The following is an 11,008-nucleotide window of genomic DNA, read 5'->3' on the forward strand; positions in this document are numbered from 1 at the left end:
GATGGGCGTGGCGTAGACTTCACAGCGCATGATGCTGGGTCCAAACGCACGTTTTTTTACGGTCCGTGGTTTGACTCGCCAACTGACAATTGTGATATTATGAATAACATTGGTAAATAATTTGTTTCAAAATTACTTTACACCTTATTCGAAACTTTTCCAATGGTCAGAAAATATTATTGATTAAAATGACACCACCTGAAGTCAACATTGGAAGTTCACACAAAATCGCAAAGTTCCTGAGTGTCCATGAACGCAACTGAACAGTAGCGAGAAAAGCCATTTTGTTATGCTAGCTGGCTAAGTGGCTAAAGCCACTGCTCCTGTAGATCTGTGGCACAATGTTGTTTTTATTGTTTAGTTTGCATTCACACTCCATAACAAACATGGATACCAGACGACGCCTGTCTCTGTTTTAACATGGGGACGTGCTTGTGAACATTAGCCTTCAAGTGCTAAAAAAGAAGAAGATAATAACTGCTAGCTATATGCGGCTAGCTTGAAGCTGACACATCGTTAGCGTGATAGCTTTCTACTAAAATGGTCTCTCTTAGATATTAGGGTGTTATTTTGTATCTTATAAGTTGGAATCTGCTTCTGGGTGCGTTTCTACTCGGAATTCATTCTTTTCTTTTAATTCAGTTAGGTAGTAATTCAGCAGTGACTGGCCATCAAAACACTGCAGCAACACTACTCGCCGAACTAACTCCACCTGAGTTTGTTTCAAGATCAGTTCATTTCATTTTGTGATATGATGGCAGAGGATATCCGACAGGACAAGAAGGGTAACTTCTCTGCCCTGATGGAGCACAACAGCAACGGAGTGACTAGGTCCTCTGCTCTGGCTGCAAGTAAGACTGGCGCCTCAAAGAAGTTGGTCATCAAAAACTTCAAAGGTAATGCATTTCTTTATGAACTGAACACCTTTGTGTCAAATGTACCAAATATGTTCTTCACCTAGTCCCACACATTCCAACAATACCATTCCAACAAGTATAATTTCTAGAATGTTCAACATTACCATATTGTCAAATGTTTCAAAGGTAATTCATGTCTAAACCAACAGCTTTTATGTAGCCTATACACATGTATATAATTGACCAAACTTTTTGAATCGTCAAAAGCCATCTTGTAAAAAATGCATCTCTTTTTCTGCCCCTTGGATAACATCCATATTTGGTTGAACCTGCATAACAGACAAGCCCAAGCTGTCTGAGAACTACACAGAGGATACTTGGCTAAAGCTTTGCGATGCAGTGGGCGCAATCCAGAACAGCACCTCCATTAAATACAACCTGGAGGAGCTATACCAGGTACGTTCCTTTTATTCATTCTTACCTTACTTACCAACTATTTAAGAAATATCGGTTTTGGTATGCCAAAGACCATTTCCAGACAAATCGACATACAGTGAATTCAGAGTAATATCATTGTTAGTTGGTTTGAAGGTAAGTTATTATGGGGATTGAACCCTGTACCTTTCTGCTGGGAGGCAAACACCCTAGCTACTTCACTAATTCACCTAATACATCTCTAATGATCCATGAACAAGAGCGTGCTTAACTTTACCTTCACATATTTTTCTCCTCATGTCCAGGCGGTAGAGAACCTCTGCTCCTATAAGGTGTCCCCTACTCTGTACAGACAGCTGCGGCAGCTCTGTGAAGACCACGTACAGGCCCAGATCCAACAGTTCAGAGAATATCCTTGACACTCGACTGCTTGGCTGCACTTCACTTTCATCATTCATAGTCTCTATTGGTTTGCTAGTCTAGTAATTAAGCCGGTACAGGTTTGCTACAGTTTATCAGGCAATATTATAATGTTAATAATAATTATTGTTTTATATACATTTTTATAATACTAAATAATTAATCACATTTATTTGTGCTTTTCAAAGCATCCAAAACGCTTACATAGTGAATGTGAGGATATCACATCTCATTCACTTAAAGTGTTTAGTACCCAACTAGGTGATGTATGGATGGCAGTTTGCACCAGAATGCGTACCACACACTTGCTATAACAGTGCAGAGGTGATAAATGAATTCAGGGGATAATTAGTTGGCAATTAAAAGAGCAAGTACACCTTATCTTTAGGGACCACATTGGGTCAGGAACTCGGTTTAACATGTCATCTGAAAGGGTGACATTCATGAGTTGTTGATGGCTCTAGAGGTGGTGAGTATTGTTCTCTCCTTAACATTGAGCTAACAGAGTCTGTGGACAGCCTGTCCTTCCTGAAGAGGATGAACCGTTGCTGGCAGGACCACTGCAGGCAAACGGTAGCGTGTTCTTCACTGCACAATTCATTTAAAAACTGCCTATTGCTCTAGTTGATTAGTACTATGAAAATAAAATAGTATTTTATTTTCAAAAAAATACTATAATCAAATAGTATTGATTTTTTGTTCTTGATTTTTGAGGCTTTGATATTTTTGAACACCCTTCCCTTACCTTTAAGCACCCCTTTATACTTCCTACTACTTTTTGGAGAAACTTTTTATCATGCTAAGATTTTAATTCTATGATATGGCAATGTTAAGATTATATTGAAAAGCTGTTTGACTTGTAAAATTATTTTAATGTTTTTTTTGTTATTTTCCCACTAGATTATGATCCGTAGTATTTTCCTGTTTCTGGACCGAACATACGTCCTTCAGAATTCCCTGCTTCCCTCTATCTGGTAGGACATTTACCATTACATTTCAAGTTGTCTTGTTTGTCTGGCGAGTTTGAATTGATAGGAGTATCTGTGTCTTTACTGGGACACTGAGCTGTTCTATGTTTCATCAGGGGTGTTAAGTAACAATTGTCGTTTTTGGAGTATCTGTACTTTTATATTTCTGTCTTTCACTTTATGGTCACTACATTTATAAAACGTTTTTGGTCCTTTACCTATGACTTTTAGTCAAATCATTTACTTACAGAGTACCTTAACTTTTACCATTTTCATCTAAGTCATTTTCATCTAAGACATCTGACAAGTATGCTACCACTAGTTTTCCTATTACCTGTTTCTGGTTCATAGGGACACTGGGCTGTATTTGTTTTAATATAAAGTATTTTTGGGTAAACGGCGACATTAGGATGTAGTTGTTTTAATATAAGATAGTGTACTAGATTCAACCGAATCATTGTCTGGTTTACAGGGACACAGGTCTGGAGTTGTTCCGTACCCACATTGTGAGCGATAGCGGGGTCCAAAAGCGCACCGTGGACGGCATCCTGGAGCAGATTGAGCTTGAGCGGAGCGGGGAGACGGTGGACCGGAGCCTGCTGCGCAGTCTGCTGGGCATGCTGTCCGACCTGCAGGTGAGGCTGGCTGGGATGTCCATACAGGAAGGGACAGAAGAGGTTTGTTGACAAAAAGAGAGATTGAAAAAAAGAAACAGGATCTAAAGGGCTAGAGTCGAGGTCAAGCTAGGGGCCAGGATATTGGGGTGGCTAGGATCTTCAACTTCCAATCGAAAAGGTTCTGTGTTTGATCCCCAATGTTTGCAGCTTACCTGTCGGCGTCCTTGAGCAAGATACTCTCTAATGTCATGCATTCGGATCAACATTGCCCTATAATTGTCTGCATGCCTATGACGGTGTGTAATAATGTCTGGCTGTCCCTGCAGGTCTATAAGGAGTCGTTTGAGGAGAGGTTCCTTGTGGAGACCAACCGCCTGTATGCAGCCGAGGGCCAGAGGCTGATGCAGGAGAGAGATGTAAGCAGTCAAAATGACATCGCAGTCGCATAGCCTACCTGTTACCTGTTTCCTGTTGCTAATTGTGTGTGTGTGTGTGTGTGTGTTCTCTGTCTCTCCAGGTCCCTGAATACCTGCATCATGTGGCTCGTCGGCTGGAAGAGGAAAACGATCGAGTGATCAGCTACCTCGACCAGAGCACTCAGTAAGACTTTCTTTTTCTCCCTCGCTCTCTATTCATCTTCCTTTCAAATTTGAGGCCTTTATTGGAATGATACATTTGTATTCTCTCTTTCTCTGTCTGTCTCTATCTCTTTCTGTCTGAGACAAATTGTTCAGTGTATATGATCAGAATATTGTAATTGATTACATTCCAAGCAGATACAGTTGAACTTGAACTCGTATCGTACTCTCTGGGCCGCTGCTCCTGAGCACAGCATGGTGATGTTACGTGTCCTTTGTTCCAGAAAACCGCTTGTCTACTGTGTGGAGAAACAACTGCTAGGCGAACACATGACCTCTATCCTCCAGAAGGGTGAGCCAGAAAAAATCATTAATATTATATATTGTATTATTACAAAAATCGTTGTAAAATAACTGAATTCATAATGACATCTAAAATAAAGAAAGAAGAAGGCATATGCATCATGGAGGATGCAGGAAGACTAATAACCAGGTCACTAGCCCTTGTTAAGGCTGTGTAGGTGTGACATGTTCCCAGGTTTAACCTGTACTGTCAGGTGTTGATGTTAATCCATGGGTTTGTGTACCGTCAGGTCTGACCGTTCTACTGGATGAGAACAGGGTGACAGAGTTGACCCTCCTCTACCAGCTCTTCAGTAAAGTCAAGGGAGGCTTACACACACTGCTGCAGTTCTGGAGGGACTACATCAAGGTAAGCCACCATCACAAGCTCATGGTGACCAGGAGGAGACATCTACATGTCATGAGCTCAGGAAACCTTCCCAGCTGTTGTTGTGGTTCCTCCAGGCGTTCGGAGGGGAGATTGTAGGGACGCCAGAGAAGGACAAGGACATGGTGCAGGAGCTCCTGGACTACAAGGACAAAATGGACAACGTAGTGCACACCTGCTTCGCCCGCAATGAGAGCTTCATCAACTCCATGAAGGAGGCCTTCGAGGCTTTCATCAACAAGAGACCCAATAAGCCGGCAGAACTCATAGGTTGGTCCCATGAGGAAGTCCCCTCGCTGGTACTGGACAGCAGTAGATAATATTTTAACATCCTTTTATTTGTTTTTACATCAGGACCAATACTTGATGTATTGGTCCTGAACACAAATTAGCTTTTTTATTCCTTTAATAGCCCTTCCATCACAATCTTGCAATATGTCTTAGAAAATCTTAGATCTCTATTCTTAAAATCGATTCCTCAAATCTCTGTTATATAGAACACAGATTCAGCTTCATGGATATTTTAAACAAGAGGTCTCTTGTGGTGTGGTTTCCCTTGTCAAGCCATTTATATTGCTAATTTTCAGGAAAATGGCTCTATAAATGAGGTTTGATTGATGGACTGAACCCTGCAATTAGAAGTGAATCAACCGGCTTTAAAGTGAATAATCCTCCCTGCGCATGCATCATGCACTAGTTGGATTATTCACTGGTGGATGATTATTCATTGATCATGATTTGGTCCATGTGGTTATTGGTCTTGCCGTGTTTTCTGTGAATCCAGCGAAGTACGTGGACTCTAAGTTGCGTGCCGGAAACAAGGAAGCTACGGAGGAGGAGCTGGAAAGGATCCTGGACAAGATCATGATTATCTTCCGCTTTATACATGGTAATACACTGTTTATATTTACGTTGTATGGCTGTTTTGATATGCTATAATAAATACAAGATAATACTTTCCCTGCCGTTCATACACAATATGTACGCTATATTTATGCATTGTAGTACTCACTCTCTTCTGCTGTTTATACCTGTGGCTTTACATTGTACGTATTAATAGGGAAGGATGGGACTTAAATCAGACTCTAGGCTAGGCTCTATGAAACAGTATTTATTTTTACTTGATTCTATGAAACAGTATTTTAAATTGACTCTATCAAACAGTATTTTAACTAGACTATTAAACTGTATTTTAACAAGACTTTATGAAACTGTATTTTAACTTCTCTATCAAACAGTATTTTAAAAGACAATGAAACTGTATTTAAAAATACTGTTCGATATTTAAATAGAACGAATCTACTTAAATACTGTTCCAAAGAGGAGTTAAAATACAGACTCATAGTCTTTTAAAACAATATTCAATTGAGTAGTATTTTAATAGACTATGAATCTGTTTTAACTCCTCTGTGGAACAGTATTTAAGTAGACCCGATGTAACAGTATTTTAATGAGGCTGACGTGCTCCACAGGAAAGGATGTGTTTGAGGCCTTCTATAAGAAGGACCTGGCCAAGCGTCTGCTGGTGGGGAAGAGTGCTTCTGTAGACGCAGAGAAGTCCATGCTGTCGAAACTGAAACACGGTGAGCCCTCCTCCATACCCAAACCTGACCTGGCTTCCATGGTTAATGGTGCTGTGTGGGTAAGGTTTAAAGGTGCTGTAGGTAAGGTTTGATGATGCTTAGGGAGTGAAATGCTTGCTGAAATATCTGCTCAGGTTGATTGTGACTGCCTCTGTATGCAATCATTTAGATTTGAGACCGACCCTTTATTCTTGTTGGTCAATCAGAGGTCCATAAATGCAACACTTCTTCAGGTACACTTCTAAGTTAGCATGCATGCTAACTCTCGTAGGCTATATAAAGTGAAAGGAGTAATGGCTAGGCTACTGTTCGTTACTGCTTACTAGCCTGATGTTTGTTGTATTTCTGGTTGCTCTACAGAATGCGGTGCAGCCTTCACCAGTAAACTAGAGGGAATGTTCAAAGACATGGAGCTGTCCAAAGATATCATGATCCACTTCAAACAGGTACGCACACAAACACACGTACATACGACAAGATATAGGATTGCAGATACACATGGGCCGTACACATTTCTGGGAAGTTAAACTGGTTGTTATGATGTTGTGGCTGAATCGCTGTATACAGGGCTGCTCGATTATGGAAAAAAATCATAATCACGATTATTTTGGTCAATATTTAATTGATGTGCCATTTTACCTAAAAAGTTCTAGTAGATGCAACTGAGTTTTCCTTCTTGTTAGCACTGCTTCATCTGATAGGTCTGAACATCACAGGATGTGGAAGGGGCCTGGGCGCTGTACATATTCTTTATTTTCTGGCAAAAAAAGAAAATTCACCAGTCACCTTTTTGGGCCATCGCCAGTTTGTACCCCTGGTATAGATTTGCACCCATCTATTTATAATATCATGGTGTAATATCAATAGGATAAATCTATGTGTGTCTATGGAATAGTATGGCTGTTTCTATATATCTGTTTAATTGTATCTATTGTATATCTTGGTTCCCCTTCAGTATACCCAGAACCAGAGTGGCCCCAGCAACATCGAGCTGACGGTGAACATTCTGACCATGGGCTACTGGCCCTCCTACATTCCCATGGAAGTCCACCTGCCTGCCGAGGTCAGTCTTTGTTCTAGGGTCAGGGGTCAACCTTTCTGTGTCAGAATTCCGCCTGTGTTGTATAAGATTGGTTTCTGTGCAAAATGGTGCCTGAAGTGAAGCACAGCAGCACAGATTTCGGAATAGTCTAATGTGTGAGTGGTGGGGGGTCAGTCCATGGTGGGGGTCAGAGGACAACCTGTCTTTTTGTAAAACAACTAAGCTATGATATTCGTCTGTGTGCTGTGTAGATGGTGTAGCCTCAGGCGGTGTAAATGTTTTTCTACCTGGGGGGTGTGTGTAGATGGTGAAGCTGCAGGAGGTGTTCAAGGTCTTCTACTTGGGGAAACACAGTGGAAGGAAGCTCCAGTGGCAGCCCACTCTGGGCCATGCCGTCCTGAAGACCGAGTTTAAAGAGGTGAGTTCAGGGGTCGAACTGGTTTAGTTCTATGGTTTAACATGGTGGGTTTTAGCGTGAACCTAAAACCGACTTTCCTCTCAGGGGAAGAAGGAGCTGCAGGTGTCTCTCTTCCAGACCCTGGTGCTGCTGATGTTCAACGAGGGGGAGGAGTTCAGCGTGGAGGAGATCCGCACCGCCACTGGGATAGGTGCTCACTCTCCTCCTGTCTTCAACTTGGGTTTACTAATCACTCATTTAGCATGACGCTTTTATCCAAAGCGACTGTCAGGGATTTTTGCAATAAATGAGCAGGTAGGGCAGATAGAGCATCTTGCTCAAGGATGCATACAGGTAGACTGAAAACTTTGGGGTTGGAACCCAGTACTGTTCGGCTGGGTGTAAACCCCCTTATCCTCCAACCTATCCTGCCCCACTACTTGCTTCCTCTACCAAGGGGAACCTGGTCCTACCATTTTGGTTTTCTTCTGCGACAAAATACGATGACTATTATGAACCCCAAATGGAAATTTAGGGTCTTAACAGTTTAAGAAAAATGTTTGAGGGAGAGAAATTATTCATGTAACTAAAATGAAAAATAAATCGACTAGTTCTTGGAATTCACGTGGTGTTTGTTGTCCTTGTGACAGAGGAGGGGGAGCTGAAGCGTACGCTCCAGTCGCTGGCATGTGGAAAGGCCCGTGTCCTCAACAAGAACCCCCGGGGGAAGGACGTGGAGGACGGAGACCGCTTCAACTTCAACAAGGACTTCAAACACAAGCTGTTCCGCATCAAGATCAACCAGATCCAAATGAAAGAGACGGTACGGAGGCTCTGGAGCTGTGCTATCAGCCACAGCCTATCTCCTTTACCCTAACTTCCTTCTACCTCCTCCATTTTCTCTCCTTCTCCTATCTTCTCTCCACCATCCATTGCTTCTCCCTCCTCATATTCTCAACCTCCCCGTCTACCTCCTCTATCTACCTCCTCTATCACAACCTCATTCCTAGCCAGCATCCGTGATCTCTACTCTCAGCTGACCCAGGGATGCTCAATGAATTGTTTATAAATCGATTTTGTCCCATCTAATTAGTGCATCATGAAAGTTAGCAATTTATCCTTCTCCTAGTATCTGTGGTACCAAAAATAGTACAGGTCCATTCGTAATTCACAATTCTCTAATGTTGTTTTTATGCCAGCGGTGACCAAAGAGGAACTGATTTCACCAGTGCACATAGGTTTAGCAGTAATTAGTTTGTATGTGGCTCACTATTCAACGGAATGCTTTATTTTGAGCGCAGTATTGAACAGGAAGATCGTCAAACAAACACGTTGGGCTCAGTATTTGACAGAAAGCTGCATGTTGGGCTCAGTATTTTACAGGAAGTTGTATTTTAGGCTCAGTGTTTGACAGGAGGCTGTGTTTGTGACCTCCCCACCTCCCCACCAGGTGGAAGAGCAGGTGAGTACAACAGAGCGAGTGTTCCAGGACCGGCAGTACCAGATCGACGCAGCCGTTGTGCGCATCATGAAGATGAGGAAGACTCTGAGCCACAACCTGCTAGTGTCGGAGCTCTACAACCAGCTCAAGTTCCCTGTCAAGGTGACTAATCGGTGTGACTAAACATTACGGCAGGGCTGAATTCATTTCGGCTGACATCACTGTTTTGAAGTCTGATATCACGGTTACAAGACATCGGCAGTAATGTAACCAAAAATTTGAATGTAACCAAAAATTTGAATTTGTTCCATCATGTGGAACAAATATGAGGAACTTTCATTTTTCTACAGGGCGGTAAATATGCCAACATGTCTGTGTGTAAACATAACATGTTTGTAATATTACTAATATAAATACTTATCTCACCTGTCTTTCCACAGCCTGGGGACCTGAAGAAGAGGATCGAGTCCCTGATAGACAGAGACTATATGGAGCGTGACAAGGACACGCCCACCCAGTACCACTATGTCGCCTGATGGGGGGGGAGGGAGGGCGGGAGGGTGGGGGGGGCTTGTATTACTGAAAGACCCTTTTTGGCTCGTTATGTTTGACGATCCCCAGTTCACCTCACATACTTCCGGACACAAACGGATAAACTCTGGACGGGATGGGTCCAAGCCGGCTGGAAGTTCTGTCCCTGATTGGCCGGATCATTGACTCACTTTTAAACTGAAGATAAACAAGCACTTTGGCGTGATGTTTCCGTTTTGTTTTTTTTCTCTGGGTGAAGTTCATGCATCCTTGTCTGACTACAGTCACGGAGAAGGAGAGACCAAGGAGACGATTTCTGGTGTATGTTGTTTTTAGAATGCCTTCTTCTTGCGGATGCTTGTTATGTTATTTCTGGGGATTCAGTCAGATCGTCTTCAGAAAAGCGCCTTGCTGGAGCCCTGTGGCGTGGAGAGACCACTATCAGAGCTGCGTGGCGGAGATGAGTTGATATGGGGTCTGGGAGATAAGGGTGGAGGTTGGGGAGGGCCAGAGAGAGAGGGAGGTGGGTTTCTAATCTGAGGCACCAGCCAGACAACCAACTGCAGGAGAGAAATGCCATTCAACACGTTTCCAGAAAAATGTCCAGTAGGTTGAAGACAAGAGTTTTTGTAGATCAGATTGTATTCTTTGTAAGCGTGGGAAAAGTTAACCTGAATAAATGGTTATTTAATGAATGAATGAATGTTGATGATTTGTGACTTTTCACTAGCAAGTAGTTATTCTAGGATTCATTTGCTTGCGGCTACTACTATATCCTTCTTCAAATGGTAATTTGATTTCCACCCCTTAAGATAAATTCATTACTTAAATACACAATTTTTATATTGGAGACGACCAGCACTACTGTGACAAAGATACCCATTGTATCTCCATTGAGCCGATTGTGGGCTAAAAGACTACCATGAATTGTGCAAGTTAACTACAAAACAAGCTAGTCGACGAGACCACAAAACATGATTGCCAATTTGTAGACAAGCTTACTTAAAACAAAAATCGTGACTGTAGATTTCAATGACTGGAAAACGTTTTGGGTGAGCTGTTTCGTATATAGATGTAGGCCTATATAGATTGAAAACTCATTCATTTATATTCATGAAGTCCAGCAAAATGAAGGAGAGCAACAACGAACCAGTTCTTGCTAAAAATGTTGATACCATATGAGACTAGGAAACCATATTCTAATGTCGGTCAGACGTTCACAGCAGCACATGCAGTGTGTAGATGCTGGCTTTGGAAATTTCACAGTGAATATTCGAGATTTCACATAAGCCTGCTGTGGAAAAAAAACAAACGTTTCTAACCTCTCAAATTGTCAAGGAACAATTTATTTCGTCAAATTAATAGGAAATATGAATTAACATGCTGACCCATGAAGTTACTTTTGAAAA

At 42.0% G+C, this 11,008-nt stretch overlaps 1 protein-coding gene across 1 annotated transcript; it reads left to right on the plus strand.

Annotated features, from left to right (window-relative positions):
• Positions 1–26: 26 nt before the first annotated feature.
• On the plus strand, positions 27–10,298 carry cul4a (cullin 4A). Its single transcript, XM_030376191.1, has 20 exons — positions 27–896; positions 1,198–1,313; positions 1,598–1,701; positions 2,216–2,285; positions 2,613–2,686; positions 3,153–3,315; positions 3,624–3,713; positions 3,815–3,897; positions 4,160–4,227; positions 4,469–4,587; positions 4,683–4,875; positions 5,390–5,494; positions 6,078–6,188; positions 6,549–6,634; positions 7,144–7,251; positions 7,535–7,648; positions 7,733–7,838; positions 8,278–8,450; positions 9,078–9,230; positions 9,509–10,298. The coding sequence occupies exons 1-20, from the start codon at positions 752–754 to the stop codon at positions 9,602–9,604; spliced, it is 2,277 nt and encodes a 758-aa protein (XP_030232051.1). The 5' UTR covers positions 27–751; the 3' UTR covers positions 9,605–10,298.
• Positions 10,299–11,008: the final 710 nt, after the last annotated feature.

This window comes from Gadus morhua, chromosome 14 (genome assembly GCF_902167405.1).
Source record: "Gadus morhua chromosome 14, gadMor3.0, whole genome shotgun sequence".
In the NCBI taxonomy this organism is placed as follows: Eukaryota; Metazoa; Chordata; class Actinopteri; order Gadiformes; family Gadidae; genus Gadus; species Gadus morhua.

Coding starts and splice junctions, on each gene's coding strand:
- cul4a (XM_030376191.1), top strand. CDS start 752: ATGATGGCAGAGGATATCCGACAGGACAAGAAGGGTAACTTCTCTGCC. Junction 2,687..3,152: donor TCCCTGCTTCCCTCTATCTG/GTAGGACATTTA, acceptor TCTGGTTTACAG/GGACACAGGTCTGGAGTTGT. Junction 8,451..9,077: donor AGATCCAAATGAAAGAGACG/GTACGGAGGCTC, acceptor CCTCCCCACCAG/GTGGAAGAGCAGGTGAGTAC.